General features: G+C 40.0%; 1 protein-coding gene across 1 annotated transcript in view; it reads left to right on the top strand.

Annotated features, from left to right (window-relative positions):
- Positions 1-3,450: 3,450 nt before the first annotated feature.
- NDUFS4 (NADH:ubiquinone oxidoreductase subunit S4) overlaps positions 3,451-22,693 on the top strand; it is a 44,331-nt gene continuing 25,088 nt past the window's right edge. The window contains exons 1-3 of the mRNA XM_071581528.1: positions 3,451-3,794; positions 3,944-4,330; positions 22,167-22,245. Of these exons, the coding sequence (XP_071437629.1) occupies positions 3,451-3,794; positions 3,944-4,330; positions 22,167-22,245 (810 nt within the window). The remainder of the gene's footprint in view (positions 3,795-3,943; positions 4,331-22,166; positions 22,246-22,693) is intronic.

The raw sequence follows: 22,693 nt of genomic DNA on the forward strand, positions 1-22,693 counted from the left end.
TAGTTCCTGTATGTAAAATCAATGCAATCAACAAACAAACTGAAAGTGGGAATACATGCAGCTATATCCAGTATAACCAGCTTTCTTGTATGTTGTATCCCTTTTCTCGCAGTTCTTTGGCGCATTAGACTGTTGAGATCACTGAGACTGATGCTATTGTTTCCTACCTACTTCCTGTATACCACCTAGAAGAAAACAAACTAATTCAAAGCAACAATACATTAAGGAATAGCTCAAGAGTTCTGCCTGTAACTACTAACAGTAGTTTATTTGAGGCTATGAAATTATTTGTACCAGAGTTGATTTGCTTGGGCATGAAGTAAAGCTGTGCAACTTCAGCCTTGCAGAAAAAAAAAAGTTAAATTTTCCTCTCCCATTCTCACCATGCATGCAGTTCACATATGTGAAGAGAAAATACGACTCTAACTCTGCATAGTTAAGCTAATAAACTTTCTCATAGACTGAGACAATAGGAACTGTGAGCATACTGTACAGCACAATAAGTGCTGGCACATGAACTATTTCAGTCTTGAGGGACAGTATTTCACAGTATATCAGTGACAGAAGATCAGCTTGCAGCCAGAACTATGAATGAAAAGTTTGAGCCTTAATGAAAGTATTGACTTACAAATGATACTTCTGCAGTCACCTCAAAAATTGATATCGAATTATTTCGGGGAATGTGGCACTTAAACCCTCATTTTCTACAACTGCTGTGCCCAAAAATTCATTAGTTTAACCTAAGACATGATGATTAAAAAAGGTGTTCTATTATATGTGTGAAGTACATTTAAACAAATTTAAGCCGATCAGATAAAACAGAATATATTCAGCCTATGTAGGAGTATCTTACAGGTCTGCTTATAAACTTGGGGAAGTAGTGGGAGACAGAAAAATTCATGTCTCTCCCTTTCTCAAGGACCAGGACTGCAAGGGACTGTTGGTGCATATTAATTTCACGGTAAACCGTATGCTTCGAATTGACACAAATGCCGTCTCTGGAGAGCTATGGTTATTTGTCTTGTCTTATAAGTCTCCCATGATTTTGTGACTACGATACAATAATACTTCATCAACAAATGCTATGGTTACTTTTAAATTAGTAAACAAACAGTCTAAGGATCCTTTTGTACCCTTGATGCATCTCAGCTTACTTGGCACAGCTGACATACATGGAGCTAAACTCTTTCTCCTCTTCTCCCCTACTTCAAAACAACAACCTAAAACCCAGAATGGCCTCATCCACACGGCTTATTAGGAACAGTCCCAGGCCCACGCTTGTTCCCAGACTGTGCTCAGACATTGTTTGGGATGGTGCTAATTGGTCAGGGTCAAAACGGTTCCAGGGACTGTGCTAGCAATTAGCAGCACATTCACTAACTCACATGCTTGAGCCCATCAGTGGTGATCTAGCACAGGACCATCCTGCCTCTGCAGCTGCCAAAGGCAGCTCCTGAATTTGGCACCCTCCTGCGACAGATTCAGTTAATAAGGTGGCATCTTCAAATTCCAGCTGCCCTGCGCTACCTCTGTCCTTCCCCTAAAGCTGAGGCAGCAGAGAAAGCAGTTCAAAGAACTGGGTCATGTGAAGCACAGGAGCCTTCACGTGCTGCCCAAACCACCAAGACACTGTCTCTGACAGTAGAAGACACAGATACAGAGCTGGATCTACCCAAAAGATCTTCAGCAGGGTTATGATAATCTGCCAGCTGACACAAAGTAGAGAGACTCAAATTTACCTCTGTTTGCACTGGAGCACTTAAGGGCAACTGGCTTCACCAAACCACTGGTGCCTTTCAACAGCTATAAAATGTTCCTTTGATTCAGGAATGATAGAACATTTCCCCTAGTTACAGCACCACAAAAGAGAAAAGTTTGGATTAGATGAAGTAAATATGACTTGGTGTGAATACTGTCATCACTCACGCACTAGAGGAAGATTTTAGAAGAGGAAGAGAAAAATTAATGAATTTTGTGAGATGCAGATATTCTCACTGTGTTGTATCTGCATGTGACTGAAGTTTTGATGTCAGATAATATGCATCTAATAACTGATACAGTTGGGGAAAAAAAAAAGAACAAAACAACTTTGGGGAACAGTTTTCAAGTCGTTCTCTCAAACTCCCTAAGAAAAGCTTCTGAGTTCAAAAGTCTGGGGTATTTTCCCAACTGCATTTAACAAGAGACATCCCCTTCCATATAAGTCACTTCAATTCATCGTTGCTATAAGATTGCTCCTGTTGTCTGTCTTAGGATATCTGATTTGAACATATTCAGTAATGACTGAAAATTTAATTTTAAATGGTCCTGTATGTAAAACCACCAAATTCTGAAATCACTGTAATTCCTTTGTCTCTGTACTATGCTGCCCAGACAATTTCTCACTTTTCTTCTTTTTCTGCAGTACTGTGGCTGTTTTGAAAGGGAAAACCAGTATATACTTTCATTTTCCCACAATTCAGAAATATTCAATGGGGGAAAAGCGTAGAAACTTACATAGAGTGGAAGGTTCAAATAGGATGACTTGCAGTTGCCTAATACAAAGGCTATGAAATGGCTATACGACTGGCATTTCACTAGGATTATATAATACAAGGCTGCTGCTTGTTTGTTCTCACTGGAAATTAATGCTCTGCTGATTAGACACTGCAGAAGACATTTGCTGAAAGTTTGTTTAGCTTTTCATTAGAACTTTTTTTCCATTTTCCTTTATTTAAGGCATGAAAAGGCTGAACTTACTTGCTTGTGCAGAACTTTTGTATCTACTCCTGTCAAACAGTGCTGTTAAAATTGTGCATAAGACTGGTTTCTCCTGGAGCAATGCATAAACAGTTAGTTAAACCCAACATCTCCTACTGTATGAATTTCATCACTTTTTTTTTTTAACAAACTTCTAAATTTTTTTTTGTTTTTCAGTAAAATTGAAGCTGAAACTTTATGTGAGCTGTTTTCAAAATGTCACCAGATTTTTAATATAAAAATAATTAGAATAGTATTAGGGATACTATCATTTTGTTGTAGATCCTACTGTGTATTTGGAAACTTCATTTGAGCTTTTCACACTGAACATAGTCATATTTGATTTTTGATTTATAGCAATCTTTCTTTAACCATGTAGACAGCACCATAATTCTTCCAGGGCATAACTACTTATTTGCTTACTGTTTATAATTAATGCATTAAAATATATTAATGTATAATAATATAAAATATATTGAAATATAACGAATTAAAAATATGACTCTAAGAGACTCAGGGTCTAGCCAGTCTTCCTTGCTTAAATATAAGATATAAAGCTGGAATTTGTTTAAATACAGAAGAGAGTTCCTACAAGTACCACAGTATCTCAGACTTGCTTATCTGAGCAAACTAGAAATGTGAACCCATTTCATGTAGTGGAACTAAATAGTATGTTAAAAAACAGGTGCAAGAACATGTACCAGCGCTCACATGTTTTGTAGGGAAGGCACCGTTCTGTCTGTGAAACACAGTGGGAAGGAATGGGGCCCAGAATACCGGCCCGCACAGCTTCGCACAGGCAGAGGGTCTGCAGGCGCTGGGGACACCCGTGCCCAGGGGACACCCGTGCCCAGGGGTCACTCGTGCCCAGAGGTCACCTACCCAGGGGACACCCGTGCCCAGGGGACACCCGTGCATATACCTGCCCTGGCTGCGGCTCGTCCCCTACATCGAGGTCACGGAATCCTAGAACGCCAAGGGGCTGGAATGGACCCTGAATTCTCAATCCCCCTGCCCTGTACAGGGACCCCTCCCCAGCCCAGGCTGCTCACGGCGTATCCCGCCTGGCTCTGAGCACTGCCAGGGCCGCGGCACCCACAGCCTCCCCAGGCAACCTGTCCCAGTGCCTCACCACCCTCGTAATTAACAATTTCTTCATAACAGCTAAGCTAAATTTCTCCTCTTTCAATTTGTACCCACAAAGATGGGTGTCACAATCAAAGCTGCCAGAAAACGTTTCAGGCCCCAAACGCGTCACTGGGGAAAAGGGGCGCCTGTGCCCCAAACAAGGGACTGGCTCCTCCCCGGGGCCCTGGGGGTCAGGCCTGCCTTCCCTCGTGCCAACCGCCCCTGTCTCTGCCCAGCCCTCCCTCTGTCACTCTCTGTCGCTGTCCCTGTCCCTCCCCTTCCCACCACCTCTTTCCACCCTCGCCTTCGCGTTTCCTGCCGGGGCGGAGGAAGTTTGGCTCTGCGGCGCCGCCGTCCTGCAGCGGCTGCCGAGCGTCATGGCGGTGTCCCTCTCAATGTCAGCGGCGCTGAGGCGCCTCGTCACCGGGAGCGGGGCGGCCGCGGCTTCCCTGCCGCCGCCCAGGTAACGGCACCGCGGGCGCACCGCCGGCCGTGCGGGGGGCACCGCCGCGCCCCGGGGCCCGCCGGGGCCAGGGAAGGCCGTCCCGGGCCTGGAGCTCCGCCGCGGACGCGCCGGGCAGGGGACGCTGCGCAGGGCCGGGCCGCGGGCGGGAGGCAGCTGGGCGGGCGGCGGGCCGAGCCTTCCTCCGTATGTGTCCCTGTCTGTCCATGGCCGTCCCTGCGTGTCCTTGCCTGTCCTTGCCGCCTGCCTCGCCGTGGCTGCCCGCCCAGTGTCCTTGCGGCGCCCGGAGGTCGAGGGCGGGTCGGCACGGCCTGGCTGCCCGAGGGCCCCCCCTCGCCCGCAGCCTTCCCAGAGCTTTGCACCCCACTGCTCTGTTCTGTGCCCTGTAGCCTTTTCTCTCATCCCCTCCCCGAAGTACATTACGTTTTCCTGAGAATCCCAAGCTGCTTTTTCACTGCTTTAAAAAAAGTGCTGGAAATAGCTTTATAGTTTTTGGTGGCACTTTGCTGTTTGCTTCTTTGATTCAGAGGTGTGTATTAAAAGCTCAGTACAAGAACCAACCTCGAGCAAAAGATGCGCCCATATGTTACTGCTGTCTCACATGCATTTGTAAAACTGCTCTCTAATACGGAGAAATTACATAGTTTGATGCCATTAATTGTGATTTGGAGGCTTTGGTTTTCTATGCTACTCAAGTGTTTACATATAAACACATTCAGATTAGTTTTGGTAATTTTTTTTGAATCTGTGGGGGTCTTTATATGTACCTGTATGAGTACATATGTGTAAACACAGAGTAAGCTGTGTATACACATACAGAGAAAGAAGAATTTGGCTGTACTATTGTTTCGCAATTTTACGTTCTCATTGTCCCATTGTTTATTTCTGCCTTCTCCCTCTTAAAATGGCACCTGTGTTGAAGGTTAATTTTCAGTCTCCTAAGAATGCTTTGGAAACTGTGAGTATGAATTTAGGAATTCCTCTGTGCTGATGCAGAAACTTACTGTTCGTGTTTGACTGCTTGTTTCTGTTTTTCTTTTACTCCTCTGTGGAACTGACAAAACCGTTGCCTTTGCCATGTGGTAAATTGGGTCAGTCAAGTGATTCAGGTTAAAAATAGTTTTGTTTGTTTGTTTTAAAATTTTACCACTCTACATTTGAAGTAGTTATTTCAGAAAAAAAAATAGGGTGTAGCAGGGATGGGTATGAACAGCAGGCAAATGTGAGGTAGGAACTCTTTAAGTTGGTATTTCTTCTTTGAAACAGTGCCTTAGGTTCCTTCCCTGCCACAAAGGAAGTGGAAGAATTAGTGTTGCTTAGTGTTTCCAGTAGGAGGGATGTTGAAGTTACCTGCCTGAGGGGAACTGGAACTTAGGCTTCACATTCCATAGGAGAGTGACCTGATCATAAATCATCAGGTTTCTTGGAGAAGCAGGAGAGAAGAACATTCTGAGTTTCTCTTACTTAAAGTTTTACACAGCTGGCAATTCTAAACTGGTTACTGTTAACACAACATGAGTGTTTGGGGCAAAGTCAAGACAACGTGCAGCAACATCCCTTGTATCTTCCTGAAATTCTCAGTGCCTGTTTTAAATTGCTTGTGCCGCGATTACTGAGTCAGTCATTTTATCGGGTGGTGAGCCTAGTAGACATCAGCAGATGGCTGGAGCTGATTCAAAAGTAGAAGTGCATCCTTTGCTGAAATCACAGTTTGAAGCTTTCATGCTTTAAAATCTGTCAAGGTTTCAGGAGCATGAAATTATGTGGAACATTCTCTCTGGAGTTGGACCTAAAAGACTGCAGTTTTCCTTGCATTAGAAAATATGGACAGGTGAAGGTGGGAAAAGAAAACTTCAAATTTCTGGTGAACAGGGTGTCAGATACTTGTTTCAAAACCACTTTCAGAGTATTTCGGAAAAGCTCTTTATATCACAATATAAAGCCCTTTATATCTGCTGTCAGAATATGGAGATATTAATTTCTGTTACAGAAGCATAGCGGTTTTGAGTGCAAGTGTAGTGCCTGGCCACGCGCTCTCTACATTTCATGATTATGGATTTTTCATGTCATTTTTCAGTAGTAGATGATGGTTCTTTAAAATGTGTTACCTTCCCCTTGTTATTCTGTTGTAAAGACTCTGAATACAATAACAAATGTTTTGGTAGCTCATCATAAATGGATACGTGAAGTTATGAAAGCAAAGAATTGTGGACACTTGTGTAGTGCAAAGCCTGCTCTTCAACCCATACTCAAGAAACTGAGCTCAAAAAGCTTAGGAAACCTGGGATGCCACAGTAGTCTCGTTTTAAAGTTCCTGTCTGTTTAAGCAAGCTCCACCCTCGGCAAAAAGCAGTGAGGCCATTTTTGTGGCAAAATAAAGGACTTACAAAACATAGAAAAAAAACTGTGTATTTTTTTTATCTTGTCCTTTCCTGAAAAATAGAGACAGTGTTTATCAACTTTCTAAAAAAAAATAACTTCAAGATAACTATCTTATTCTTTCGTGTAATTGTTTGGTTTGGTTTTTTCTTTCTTGAAATAGTGTTAATTTTTTTCTTGGCATGCCCATACCAAGGCATATGTTGAAACAGGGCTTAGTAGACTTCTCAAAGCTAGATCTGGGTAGAACAGAAATCTGTATGAACGTGAACAAACCCCTGACTGAATTTGGGTAATAGAATCACAATTTGGCCAGCATTAGTGGTAGAGAGTTTGGGGTCTTTGTCAAGTTTGGAATAAGTAGCACATTGCAGCAGTTGTATTACTTGCCATTTCATCCACCTGTATTGCATGTCTGCATTATATTACCCCACACAATACATGAGAGTATCAGTGGTGTTGTCAAGTTCAGACATATCAGAAGGAGAAGCTTCAGTTTTCATGAATAAAAAACAGTTCTGTAGCATTTAACTTTGTTAAAATTATTTCTGGTGACAAATACCACCTGCATAAAGTGCCTGGAATGACATGTGATGGTAAGAGCAGGTGAAAAAGTTTTTTGCAGTCTTGCTTTTGCTGTATAAGTGATGCTTATAGACAGTTTCATTTTGGTTATTCACAGAAGAAGACCTCCTTATAAAATACAGAAATACACTTTTATCTTGAATATCTGTTCTGTTTTTAATACATATCAGAGAAGGTACAGTGAATCACTGTGTCTTAAAATAACACAACTGTAAATTGAAAGATGGAAAAAAATTCCCTGTGTTTTTAGTCATCAGGTTGTGGTGATATGGAGCATTGGAGCAGGCACAAGGTGAAAGATGAGGGATAAATGAGCATAGGTGTAGTTTGTACACTTAATGAGCAACAGTTCAAAAACAGGGCTCCAGGCAGCAAACGCCCTCCAGCAGTTTGAGACCAGGTGTTTCATTTGTCTAAGTGTCTAATTCATTTAAAACCCGTTCCCTTTGACTCTGTGCACACTTCAAATTGTTACTGCGTGGTTAAGAGAGGGTCTAGAAGCCAAATCTTGCATGTTCACGGTGACAGAAAGCACTGTCAAGTGGTTACTTGTTACAGTGAGGTCCTTTGATGATGACCTGGTGTCTAGCTCTTGTGAAGGAAAGCCCTCTCTTTCCCCATCAAGTTCGCATGCTCTGAGGGAGAGAAGAGTACACTGCAGTCATGTGGGATGACTTGAACCCTCTTGGAAGTATTTTATGGAGGATCTCAAAATTGCTAATTCATCATGACTTGAATAGTTGCAACAGGACAACATAGGCTTATTGTGGACTGTTGGGTTGTTCATGGATGTAGAGTGACTCTGGTGAACCAGAACAGTGTCTTGATTTCCTGCTTTTGCCCTCTCTGTTTGGCATTAGAGGAACTAAGCTGTAGGAGTGCTCCTTGTTTGCTTTGAAATGGAAAGAGCAAGCCTTGGAAGGCCCCCATGGAATAACAAAAAACGTTGGATATAATGAAACATAGGAGCAGTAGGATATTGCTGTCCATGTGAATTCTGTCACAATGAAAAAGTGAAATACCACGTATCATGTAGTTTAGTAATGAGCTTACATCAAGATCATTCTAGTTCTTAAAGTTGTGTGGGATTCCTGTAATGTTTGTGAAAGTTAAAGTACTTTGTTGGTCTGTATAACAAAGAGGAAAGGTAGAAAGTTCTGCAGTTAAGAGAAGCAGAAAGGGAAAAGAGCGGGTGAGTCAAAGTTTGAGAATGGGGACAAGGAAAAGAGAGCTATTTTTCTAATATGGAGAAGTGGAGCAGATGTCATGATGGCAAAACGTTCCTGATAAGGCTTCTTAAATTGCTGTTATTATTGGGCACATAACTTGGAGTGACTTATTTTAATTACTTTCAAGTCCTTCACTTTTGGAATTAGAAACCCATAGAGAGAGGAATGACAGTTTTCAGCAAGTGAAGGTTCAACACAGACAAGCAGACAGATGTTTAAGGTGTACTGGTGTTGAAAGATAACTAGTAAATAAGCAATGTGCTTGCTTCTCCGCTGAAACAGCTGTAAGCTCTTGTAACCAGCTCTGTGGTCATTGTGGGCTCAGAACTGTCGACTGCTTACCTAAAGTTTGGCATACCTTTAAAAAAGCATTTTTACATGTGATAATAATTTTATTCCAAAATATACTGATTTGAGAACCTAATTATCTTCTCTCTGCTTTGAAGATTTGAAGAGGAGTGGAACCCCAAAACTGCACCAAAACAAAAGCCAAACAGAACCCCAGAAAAGCTTTAGAGCGTAGAGGTGAAGTTTGCTGCCAGTGGCATGCTAAAACAGAACATGATACTTTCCTTCAGGGAATAAACAATTTAAAATTCTGACGCTGCGTTTGAAAATGACACTGTGTTTTCAAGACAACACACCTTTTCTTTGTGGAAAAGGCTTTCATGTTGGTATTTCCTAATATCAAATATTTGATATCTCAAAGTTTGAGAAATACACTTGTAGGAATTGTTGCAGTGAGTTGAAGCACATTTTTTTGTCTAATTAATTAATTAATAGCAAGGTTATGAAATGCCACGTGGATCCATGGGGAACAGAATTCGAATGTGAGCTGTCAACAGTTAGAATTTCAAATCAGTGTTGGCAAAATAATAAAATTTGCTTTAGTGATGGAGGTTTAATATATACTGTTCAACAGGTTTAACTCATACTGGAAAAATGAGGATTTTTAAAATATGATTTTAAAAATTACCTTGATTTTGCATTAATGTAGGTTTGAACATTATGGCTCAATTAACCTTGTTGTTGTCTGTCTTAGATAAAATTGACTGTTTTAAGAGACTGAAATGCTGAGAGGCTTATATAGTTAGCAATGTAGTTAGAACCTGCTCACACATAGTTTTCAAAAAACCCAAAGTTTTTTTAAAAAAATCTCTAGTACTAAGAGTTACAGTAAATTTGTGTAATCCTTAAGAATTTACAACTTTTATATGTTTTACCCATGTCTGTGTTTTCGTCCTCATGACAATACAGTGGATTTTGATAAGCTTTTAAAATTATTTTGTAAGCCTTTGATTCTGAGTGTGTTAAAAAGTATACTCCAAACTATCTTAAGATCACATCCTTTAATATTTCTCATAAAAGACACTGCTAAGCTAGGAAGAGGCAAGCTGAACAGTTAACATTACCTTCTTTGCAGTGTGTATTTCCAAAGAAATAAGTGGCATTATTTTTCTCTGACTTTCAAAGTGCAATTGTTCTCTTCTGGCAGTGTGACAGTATGTTTAGGTACCTTTTTGTCCTTAGCCACCTTTTGTTATTAGCCACTTTTTAGCTGCAGTAGTTTCTGTCTCAATTTTCTATTGACCCATGAGTGATGTTGAGAAAATAAATTAACTTCTGACTCAAGAAGACAGACTGTAGGCAGCTCCAGAATGTGTGTGGGCAAACAGTTCTTGCAGCTGCTTATTTTTGAAGTATTAATATGAAAGATTTCATAAACAGGTCCTATTAGGGTTTTTTTAATCAGATTTTATGTATTTTATATAAAATATTTGAAGACCTGTCTTTTATGAATGTATATTCTATATATGAGTAGTTCTGATGTTTCTGATTGTAATCAGTCTGTTGAGGTGTAATTTACTGCTAAATGTTAGTGATGCCATTTGTGTTGAAGTCCAAACTAAAATTTCGTTGCAGAGGGTGGCTGTTTAATTTTTCATCTTTCCTATATGTTTCAGAAGTTACTATCTATCATCAATTTTCTACTGCATTTTAAATGAAGGAGAAACCCAGAAAGTTCTTCATGCTGTGCTGTCACATACTCAAGGAGAATTTGTATGTGCTGCGTAAGTTATTGGAAGGCAAATTCTACAGCAGTGGTGTTTTGTCATATGTCAGTGTTTGTGTCTACCAGAGAAAGACACAAATAATCTGAATGTTGTTGTCTGAACTGGAATTCAGGAATAAGGTTTGCATTTGAAGCACCAGTGTTGCCTCAGGGGTTTATTTCACTTTAGAAAAGAGTGAGTAATATCAAGACTCGCAGTCTCCTTTTGGAATGCTAACAGCTGCTTAGATAATAAGAGTATGAAAGGAAAAAAGAATGGTACTGGTGGAGGAGGAGAGGATCAGTGTATACATAAGAGTACAAGTGAACACACAAATAGGTTAGCTAATCAGGTTATTTTTATTCTCGAAGGTGAGTTCTCCAAAAATGCTTGTATGGTGTGTTTGCATTAATAGATAATGGTAAATGGAAAGAAAATTAAGTCAGATAATTATGGAAAAACAAAGCGCTCATATTTCTTTGAAAGTAGATTTAATTTATGTAGCTTGGTAGTTTCACTGTATTACTTTTGTAACTCGCAATAATTTGTTCTTTAGCAATTTATAGAATTGTTGTCCCAAGATTGCAGATGCTGATACAGTATGCAAAAGAAAGGATGTTTTTTTTAACCAGTGCAATGTAATTATTGCCTGCATTTGTATGTAGAGTAGAAGTTAAAAGTTTTGGTGTGATACTCTTTTTAAAACATCTGTTGGAGACACCTGCTTGGGTTACTTATATTTCAGCCAATCGTTTGTTTTTATCTCAAGACAGATGTGTCTTGTAGAAGGTATTTAAGCAGACTGGTCCCCACAACTAAAACCTGTGTAGTTATTATCTTTTTAAAACAAGATTTAAAATAGTCATTATAGAGAGACCACATAAAAATTAAGTCCTTTGCTTTGGTTGCAAAGTAATGAGGCTGAAAAATAAGTGCCGCTACATTATATACACTGGGACCCCCCCCCCTCCTTGTATTTGATAGAAATTAATCCAGCGAAGTGTCAGGAAGCAGCAGGGCTGTCTGCTCCTGAAGGTAAGGCAGGCTGAAAGCTGAGGGGGACCCCAGCAGGAACAGTGCCTTTACAAACCAGGACAAGAGCCAGAGCTTGAGGTGGGTACACTAATCATGTCATTTAGGCAAGGGCTGAGGACCCAGAGCTGAGCTTTTAAATGGAGCTTCAGGTCTATGACTGGGCTTGTTCCTGGAGGCCCCATGTAGAGGGTGATCATGGCAATTAGGACCTGTTAGTGCCTTTAGAGTCATCGATGCATGGTGTGACAGAGTTCATCTTCAGGCTGTTAATAATACAGCACTTGAAAACTCGTATTTTTGCATGTGAGGTGGCACCATTTGTGTATCTTCTCTGCATGTAACTCTGTAGTCAAAAATGTATTGAAATATCTTGGGGGTGGTTCCCCTCAGAGATGTGCGGAAAGTTGGAAATATGTCAGCCAAAGAATAATCTGGACAGACAGATCAAGTGGTGTGATTAAGGTGAATGACATAATGGAGAGGAGCTAAGGCACACAATAACTGCGAAATGGCAACAGTTCAAGGGGGAATTGAGGACAAAAGCTTGGTTTCAGAAAGGAAATTGAAGAGTAAGATGGCTGAGACAAAACAAAGTTCACAAAGCAAGTGTGAAATAAAATCATACAGAATAACATTAGCTACATTATCCCGTTCTCATCTAGAACAACTACCAGGAGCATACAGTTCTGAAAAGTGATCTTCTGTATGTTGCGTTCCATTTGTCAGACATTTGACTGTCTCTGAGTGGCTTGTACTACAAACATAATATATAGCTCTCAAATACAGTTTGTCATAGCTTCCCAACAGCTGAGGCTTCCCAGCCAACAGCTTATTCGACTTTAACAAACCATTATAAACCAAGATGTAGTTTTCCAGTAACACTTTAAAGGATTCTTTTGTGTGCTGTAGTTTACAGTTCAACTGTTTGAAAGCATTAAATAAGAAAAAAGTTGCCTTTAAATCTATGCCATATTTTACAGATGTTATATTATTAGAATAAGAATTAATTAAGCCTGTATGTGCAGTCATATGGAAAGGTTAATTCAATAAGAAAAGATAGGGATGAAGTACAGGACAATGCTATGCCATATACCAGTTTGCAAACATGGAGGAATCTTTACTTTTTTTTTTTTTTAATTTTACATTATTCAAAGGCTCTTTTTCAAAATTCACAGACTAAGGCAGAGGTGGGTTGTGGAACATTAGTTTCATTCCTCACAGTTTTGAAATTAAACTCTTTGACTTTTGTTGTTCTTTCTATAAAGAGCACATTTTTTAGTTTTGTCAAGTTATAAGGATGCCTGAACGTGTATGTGTGGGGAGTTTGACATTTAGAAGCCACAAAGAGAGCAAATGTGTCACCTGTGTATTTTATCTTTACTCTCTGTGTAACTTTTCTCTTTTCCTACAACAAAAATATTTAAATAATTTTGGGTTATTTTATTCTTAACATGTTAAGACTCTGTCTCAAAAGCGTTTCTAGTCTGTTTGCTGTAATCAGTCAGAGACCATGACGTGCTCTGAGTCATGTGTCTGTGAGGGTCTAAGAGCACTGGCATGACTCCTTCCAGAAGTTTAGTTGTAAATAATTACTAAATTTGTGTCCAAGCACATTGAGAAATGGTCTAATATCGTCGTGGGACTTGCAGAGAACTGTTTCAGGATGTGCAGCTGTTGCTTGCCGCTGTGCTGACTTGAACCCAAGCTAGCTCTATGAGTTTTTGTCTGAAGTGTGTATGCTTACACTCAAAGGCATGGTGGAAACACTCGTGTAGCTCTGCAGGAGTAGGTTGAGCCTGCCCGTGTGCACTGTCTGCTTGATGTGAAGCCTTCTGAAGGGCTGGACTTTGTTGTGTGCTCAGTGACGTCAGCTCAATTAGCTGGCTACTCCAGTGGGCCCTGTTTGAGTACCAGGCTTGGTACTAAGTCAAAGCTAACCCTTCTTATTACTTCTTGATCACAAGAAAACTGGTTAAATGAGGAAAGCTGACAGTGGGCAGCTCAATTCATGTCTTAGCAGAGCTGACTTGTGTCCTGTGGACTTAACTGGAATTCAGGCGTGGCTACAGTGCTCTGGTCCTATGGTAGTTCTGGAAGGACTACATCTGTCTTTGCATTGTGCAGTGCGTCAGCTGATACCTTGTTTGAATAGAGAAAGGCCACTAGCATTTTCCCACCTGTGGGATCCTTGAAGTAGAATCTAAAATTTGATTGGTTACTACATAATGAAGGATTTGCTACCTGAAAGTTTAAGTAATTTCATAGAATCATAGAGTATCCTGTGTTGGAAGGGACCTGCAAGGGTCACTTAGTCCAACTCCAGGCCCTGCACAGGACAACCCCAGGAATCTGAGCCTGTGCTTGAAAGCGTTGTTCAAACACTTCTTGAACTCTGTCAGGCTTGGTGCTGTGACCACTTCCCCAGGGAGCCTGTTCCAGTGCTCAGCCACCTTCTGGCTGAAGAACCTGTTCCTAGTATCCAACCTGAACCTCCCCTGGCACAACTTCATGCCCTTTCCTCTAGTTCTGTCACTGGTCACCAGACAGAAGAGATCATGGCCTACCCCTCCACTTCCCCTCATGGCAATGGTGAAGACTGCACTGAGGTCTCCCCTCACTCTTCTCTTCTGCAGACTGAACAAACCCAAGTGACTTCAGCTGTTCCTTGTAAGGCTTCCCTCCAGACCCTTCACCATCCCTGTGGCCCTCCCTTGGACACTCTATAATAGCTTTGTATCTTACATTGTGGTGCCCAAAACTGCACACAGTGTTCAAGATGAGGTGGCTGCAGTGCAGAGCAGAGTGGGACAATCCCCTCCTTCGACTGGCTGGTGATGCTGTGCCTGATGCCTGCCAGGACACGGTTGGCCCTCTTGGCTGCCAGGGCACTGCTGACATGTTCAACTTTCTGTCAGCCAGGACCTCCCCACTTCACTTTCTGCAGCGCTGCTTTCCAGCCTCTTATTGCCCAGTCTGTACGTACCTCCAAGGTTGCCCCATCCCTGGTGCAGAGTCCAACGCTGCCCCTTGTTAAAATTCATGTACTTGGTGATTGCTTGTCTCTCTAATTGTCAGGGTCTGTCTGTGTGGCCTCTCTGTGTAAGGGAATCAACAGCTCCTCTCAATTTAGTATAATTGTCAGACTTGCTCAGTATCCCTTTCAGTCCTGTGTCCGAGTAATTTTTGAAGATGTTGAAGAGCACATGGCCCAAGATGGATCCCTGTGGAACCCTAATAGTGACAGGTCACCAGTCTCATGTCACCCCATTTACTGTTACCCTCTGTACTCACCCATTAACCAATTATCACCCACCATGTGATGTGTTTACCCAGCTGTGCTGGACATTTTCTCCACAAGGATCCTGTGATAGACTGTATCGAAAGCTTTACTAAAGTCTAAAAAGATTACATCAGCTGGCTTCCCTTGATCAACCAGATGTGTTACCTTGTTATAACAGGAATTCAGGTTAGATAAGCAGGACTGATCCCTCAAGCAGCCATGCTGGCTGTGTCTGATGGCTGTGTTGTCCTTTAGGTGTTTTTCAATAACTCTCAGAATAATCTTCTTCATGGTTTTACAAGGCACTAAAGTGAGACTAACAGGCCTGTAGTTTAATGTTTGTAAAGGCAGGCAAACTTAAAATTTATCTTTGAAGGTGGAAACCACAAGTCAAATGCTTATTTTCTTGTTTATTCAGTACATTTGTATAACCATTGCTTATTTTCAGAGTGCTTGCCTAACAGAAAAGCATATTTAGTTATTGCCCTGTTTCCCAAACACAAACAGGAAAAAAATACATATATATGAACTTTTTAGCAAGTAGAAGCAGTCTTTTTATATTTCTAGTTCAATTTTAGTCATTTTTACCACCTACTACAGAAATTTCAGTAGTTTAGATTAAATGGTATTGCTTTCATCCATTCAGAAACATAATTGACTTTTTTATAATTTAACATTTTGTAGGCAAAAGAAGAAGTCTGATTAGCCAATATTGTCAGAGCACAAAAGCTTTGATTAATGGGGAACTTAACTTTTCCTCCAAGCACAAAAGTTGCTCGTACAGTTCATGCTAAAACATAGAACTACATGGTCTCCACAGGCAGTGTTTGGCATTGATTTCTGTATTTTGCTTCTGTTTGGTTATAGTAAGAGTAGTAAATGAGTCTGGGTAAAAATAAATACCTTTGACTCCATTAAGTAATTTTTACTTTCATTGCAATAGTGAACTAATACCAAGGAGGCATTATCCTACTGAATCTAAATTCATTTCACACAAGTTCTACTTTATAAGCTGTCTTTAAAAAAGCGTATTATATTGGGGCTGAATACTGTGATCTGTCCTGTGTTCAATATTGTGTAAGAGGCAATTAATGCCTGTGTTTTATATGCAAAAACTTTCTACTGATTGGTTTTTAGTCTGTTTAATCCCAGTGTATGACTAGGTTGGATGCTGTGGGAGTTGTAAACTGGTAGTTTCTGTGTTTATTTTAGTCAGAACTTCGTGGTGTTTTGGTGGCTGTGCATTATGAAGCTTATATTATTCCTTAAAGATGCAATAATACTAAAAATTGTTTATTTTGTAAGAATTAATAACTATTCAATGTATTGAATGGTTCCTCATGGCTTCTGCTTCTGGATGTATATATAGTCACACCTCCTGGTGTCCTGGTCATTCAGTATCAGAATACTTAAAACATCCTTTAGACTTGCTTCTTAGTGACTGTCTTCATCTCTTATGTGGCACATGACGTTTTTTCCAAGACTTCGTTTCACCTCTGTGTTGTGATCTGATTACCTGTTTCATGATACCTGATTTTCTTTAACATATCTCCAACAGTTGACCAAAAGGGGGTGCTAATAGATCAAATAGTCAGATGTGTTGCATAAAGAGGTTAAAGAGATCTTTTTATGCAATGGATTAAGTACCAGCCACTGAGTTATATCAAGTAAATAAAAGTTTTCGTGTCTAGGTGTTGTGTAACATTCCAATCACAGCATTGCTCTCTGTGGAAGGCAAATTCATGCCATGTAAATATGGCACCTTCCTACCATATTTAGCCATGTAGGCGTTAAGCATGGGCTACTTAGCAGACAATTAAGATGTTCAAATTTGTTGAATTTTAGAGATCGAATACAAGTCAGATGCCTTAATATCCTTTGTCCTGATATCACAAAAGCGATCAACTGTCTAATTTCTGTCGTTTGGTTTCTCCTATTCTATGGAACCAGTTAATAGCATCAGCAGAGCTGGGACCTCTAATGTAAGAAACAAAGAGGAGACCTAAGTGGGTTTCCCGCAACAAAGACCTCTATGTCCTTAGCCACAGTGGGAAAAGATGGTTGAGAGCCCTGATGCTGGTATGAATATTGCAGTTCTCTAGCAGGCTGGAGAGCTTCTCACTGGACCTTTTCATTTGTGTAGCAGAGATGTGGAACCCATTTATGCCTTGGCAGATGAGCAGCAGATGATGGCAGAAGGGGAGTACACACTTCTCATGGAAGACGTGATTGGATGACTGCAGCATTTGTTTTTCCAGGACACGATACCTGTAGAAAGTTTTGATCTCTACAAATACACATTTTCACTAGTAGTCCTCATAAATTCATTCCAAGTTACTGAGCTGATGTAAGTTTACAAGTATTTGATAAGAAGACCATGTAGTGTAGTCTTCACCAAATTTTTATCCCTGTCTTCTCTACACAGCATAAAAGACATTTAGACTCATTGTGAGACTCTAAAATAACAAATGGTGGCCCTGACTCTTTTTAAATGCAGTGTTCAGTTGTAGAATGCCTCTCTGAAGAACTGTGTACTGTGACAGAAAAAGTTACTTTAACCTTTTTAAAATTCTTAACACTGAAATCCAGAAATACCATTAAAGTGTATTGTTTCCTAGCACATATATAAGCAAAATTTATGCTGAACTGATGAGATTATATAGAAAAATTTGTATTGTACAATATTACAGTGTAATGTTCATTAGTGTAATGAAATTAAAATATAGAAAATATTAACTTATAATAATGTAAAATAATGGTACTGGTGTATGCAAATCACAAAGGACACAAGTGACTTTTTTTTAGTAAACCTCAATTTTATTTTTGTCTTCTGTAATTTTGAAGAGTTCTTTTTTTAAAAGACTAGCTATTCTAATAAACCTAGGCTTTTAAAATTTAAAGCTTGTTTGTTCATCACTAGCAAGCTCGCTACAAGGAAGACATTTGGGCAGGTCCCCAACAGAGCTGTGGCCAGCTCAGTGTCTTATCACATTTTCTTTATTAGATAGTAACTGCAAAAGAAGTTTGTGTAATTCTCAGTAATTCTAAATCTGAGTTTGATTAGTCTTGGAAGAGGATAGAAATGGAACTTCCTGGTATTATGGCCTCATCCCAAATATTTCAACAGTGAACAAAAAGAAAGTATAAGCAGTCAAAAAGAGGCAAAATGGGGTAGTGTGTACCCATACTGCTTATAGAGAGACATGGAGAAAGCAGGTTACGTTTGCAGAGATCAGTAGTAGAAAAAAAGCAGTAGACCGTCATGAGAATGGAACTGTGAAATTACATTTTATATTTCTGCAGGTTTATCCATCACAAAAGATAGCTAAAATTCAGAGAGGATTTGGGCAAAAGCAAGTATTACTGGGAAATTTTGTGAGAATTGCTGTACTGTCGAAGACATTGCAAAAGGCTTAAGTGGTACTTAAGTGATGTAGATTGCATATTCATTTAATCAGAAGGTAGAATAGGTGATGTAAAGTTTATAGAGTTTCTGACGGTAAACCTGAGCAATTAAATGGTACTTGCCATTGGGGAAGTTGGAGAAGAGAGGATTGCATGAAAAAAGTCTTTCCTGGTTCTCTCCTCAGTTAAGTGCCTGACATTAGGGACAAACTTGAAATGAAGCCTATTGAAAATTAAACATTCTGGGAATCAGACAACACTTTCTATTAACTTTCAAATGGTAGTATTACAGGTCACATGATGTTTCAGGTTGCTGGTATTTCCAAGCTCAAGATTAATTTCCTATGACAGATGCAACAAATGGAACTATCAACAGCCTGTCATCTTTAAAGCAAAACTGGCATTTAGTGTATTTTCATGTGGAGGTCGCTCCTTCACTGACATAAGATTCACTTTCTTGGTCCAGTCTAAAACCCAGTTTCCCATCACTTTTCAGTTAGGAAGTTCTTAAAAAAATTATGTTCATTCCAACTCACTGCAGTCCAGGGATGGACAGAAGGCAACACAAGTAGGAATTCAACACCTTGCAGATTTCTGCTAATGGTTGGTCATTTTCCAGAGTCCCATTGTCAAGAGAATTGGCTTAGAAAAGTCATAAAGAGAAGTTGACTTTGGTTCGTAAGCTGTCTGTCTGCTTTTGAAAAATAGCTAAAACATCATGGAGAGTTGCAAGGTGTGATCAGCTTCTTCTGTGTAAAATGTCTCAGAAAGAGCTTCTGCCCACCTTTAATCTAGTGGAGTTTTTTGCCCTGCTCTTTCCTACTAACTATAATGGTACCAGTAAAAACAAAGTCAAATGACATAATACCGAGTGGAAATAGTTTTGGGAGGGCATGGCATTTATACTGCTCAAAGCTGGTTAATGCTTTTCCAATTTAAAACAAAACAAGCAACCCACACACAACCATATTCAAACTGAACTGTGCTAAATTTCGTTCTAAATCGAATTTATATTACAAGAAAAAGTGTGATTCTGGTCAGTCTTATTACAATCCTTGCATACCCAAATCTTCACCTATTGATCAGAGCTCTCCCAGAGTAAGGTTCAGAGGACTTCTTGATTCATAGTCTAGATTATTTTTCTTTCCAGGAAGGATGATTTAAATTACATAATCTAATGTCCTTCTTTGGACCTGTGTTAAGTACTGTAGTGAACACTGTATCATGTGAAGTTCCAGAGTACCTAAAGAATACTACTTTGATACTAAAGCTACTGAAATGGGGAAGAAACTAATTTTCCTATTACAGTGGGTTTTTTCCTTATTTAAAGTTGGACATTTTGTGGCTTCAGCTACTTAGGACTGGAACACAAGTGTAATTATTTTCAGAATGATTTTACTTCTTTTGGTGTGTTTGATAAAGAACCGTATAACAGGCTTTTATCCTAGACTTCTGTTATCTGTCAATTCTATTTTTATTATTTTATGTGTACAAATTAAAAAATAGCAACTGTATTGAGCCAGAAGCTCTCTGATATGGAGATTTCTGAGGTAACAGAGTAGTTACCTTTGATATTTCTGAAATTGTTTTGTTTCCTTGCACTTGAAAACTTCTTCTGGTTCTTCAAACAATGTAACCTTCCAGACAGATTTTGTCATTTTAAATAGGAAGAGATGTGTTTGTCCATGTCACAGAGTTGGGTGATTCTATAAACTTTGTGCTGAGATACTTGTATGAGATTTTTTTAAGTCGTTATAGACAGATAGAAGGTAATTTAGTAGACTGTAATCTGCTTTAGAAGTATGTATTTATATATAAGTATGTGTTTATATGAGTATTACTAAACTGAACTTTGTTCCAGTTTCTTAGCTTATAAGATTCTTGTGTTGTATAGACAAATGAGTTCTTGTATTTTGGTTCCTCATTTGTTTAAAATGGCCCTAATTAAATACGGAGTGCACCACTATCTACCTGGATTTCTCCAAGGGTTTTGATATGGTTTCTCACAGCCTCCTCCCAGAAAAACTGCTGTGTTACAGCCTAGCGAAGTGGCCTGTGCAGTGGGTGGGGAACTGGCTGACAGGCAGCACCCAGAGCATGGTGGTACATGCCTTCTTTTCACACTGGCAACCTGCCACGAGTGGGATCCCCAGGGATCAATATTGGGCCCAGCGGGGTTTGACATCTTCATAAGTGATCTGTATGGTGGGGTAGTGTACCCTGATAAAGTTTGCTGATGATACCAAATTAGGTGGGGAAGTGGACATCTTGTAAAGTGTCCTGACAGGAAGACCTGCACAGGCTGGAAGAGTGGGCTAACACTCCTTATGAAGTTCAACAAGGGCAAGTTGTTCCTGCAACCTGGGAAATCATAATCCAGGAGTATAGCATAGTCTGGGACCTGTTTGACTGGGGACCAGCTCTGGGGAAACAGACCTGAGTGTCCTGGAGAGAACAAGCTCAATATGAGTGATCAGTTGCTGCACAGAAAAAAAAGGCAACAGATTGGTGGATTACATAAAGAAGGGCATCACCACCAGAGATGAAGAAGTTATTATCCTGCCCTTCTCAGCACTTGTGAGGCCACACCTGGAATACTGTATGGACAGGCTAGAGAGGGTCCAGAGAAGGGCCACAAAGAGGATCAAAAGACTGGGAGGCCTGCTGTATGAGGAAAGGCTGAGAGAACTGTGTTCGTTCGCTCTTGAGGAGAATTGGGGGAGACCCTATCACCATGTTCCAGTATTTAAGATGGTTCCACAGAAGGTGGAGGCTTCTTTCTTATGGGAACTCAGATGGGAAGGGAGTCATTGGTACAAGTTACTCCTGGGGACATTCGGTTGGACAAAAGAGGAAAATTTTTACGATGTAGCAAGTCCATCAGCCACTGGAACAATTTCCCCAGGGAAGTGGTGGGTTCCCCAGTGTAGGACACTGCAAAGATTCAGCTGGACAGGGTGCTGGGCCATCTTGTCTAGACTGTGCTTTTGCCAAGAAAGGTTGGGACAGATGGTCTTTGAGGTCCCCTTCCAACCTGGTATTCTATGATTAGCTCAGAGAATTAAGCTTCTTGGCTTGTTTCAGCTGCTGTTGCATTATTTTGCCAAAAGATGATTTGTACTCAAAGGGCCAAGCCCTGATATTAGTGACATAATGCAAGTTAAGGGCAAATTTTTCTTGTTAATTCAGTGATACGGACTTGGGTTTATGACGTCCATGTGTACCTTACAGATTTAGCAATTATGCAAGAAGATTAATCGTATTTCTTGGAAATTAGTAAACTAACCCAAACTGATTAAGAAATGAAGCAAAATAGTTTGAATTTTGCCCACTCAAAAATCAGAAAGTTGTGTTTGCGGTATCAGCTTACAGTTTGTTTAGTAATATTTTTTTATTTTGGTTTTGTTTTTTTTTTTTTAATTTGTTAGTGTTCTGTTGTTAAAGTATAGAATTGGAGCTTTACCATTACAAATAGATTTAGGATTTTTTTCCTCTGATGCCATCATTTTAAGGATCAGAGTTCCAGAATGCTTACAGCAGCCTTGTATTTTTCTGTCTGTTCGTGACAAACCAGCTACTGTACATTCATATAGAGCAGTACAGTCCTTGCCACTGGCAGTCTCTCTGTGACAGAGAGCCTGTAGGCTGACATAAAGTGCAGCCTGTTGTGAACTGCTAAGTGGGAGTCTGCCAAAAACTCAGCAGACAGAACTAATTGGGGAGAAAAAGGATTTTTGTGCCCTCATCTCTCCCTCTTCAATTTTTTTTACAAGACGGATATTGTTAAAGTAACTTGTTTATGTAAGATTTGTCTGCCTCTATTTTCTCATTGCATGAATCATTTTTTAACTTCAAGTCTTGCACCGCAGGTCACTGAGCACTTCCACATGGCGGCTGGCACAGGACCAAACTCGAGACACGCAACTCATCACAGTTGATGAAAAATTGGTAAGGGTTTTCTACTGAATACTGCTATGATACAGCCTTCAGGGTTATTTCTGCACAATAGGCATTCAGTATGGTATTCTGCGTTCTTCTAGGAAAGCTGAATAAACGTGAACTACAAAGCAACAGTCCTTCATACATTTTTGAAAGGGTAACATCAGTAAAACATAAGTATGTGGTTCAAATACGGCATTTAAAGTGTTAAGCAGTGTAAAGTGATGAAGTGAAACCCGCCTTATAACTTTTATTTGGTTTTATATGTAAAACCTGCCTTATTATTTTTATATTTTGGTCAAGGACCAGTGTGACCTGTAGTTAATAACAGGACTGTTCTTTTTGAAATTTGCATACATTTTGTGTGTAGAGAAGTTACACAGAATTTACCAACTCCCTGGAATTTTCTTCATGAGGACCCATATTACTGAAGATACTGTGTAAGGAAACATCGTGG

The sequence above is a fragment of the Pithys albifrons genome, chromosome Z (assembly GCF_047495875.1).
Source record: "Pithys albifrons albifrons isolate INPA30051 chromosome Z, PitAlb_v1, whole genome shotgun sequence".
Taxonomy (NCBI): domain Eukaryota; kingdom Metazoa; phylum Chordata; class Aves; order Passeriformes; family Thamnophilidae; genus Pithys; species Pithys albifrons.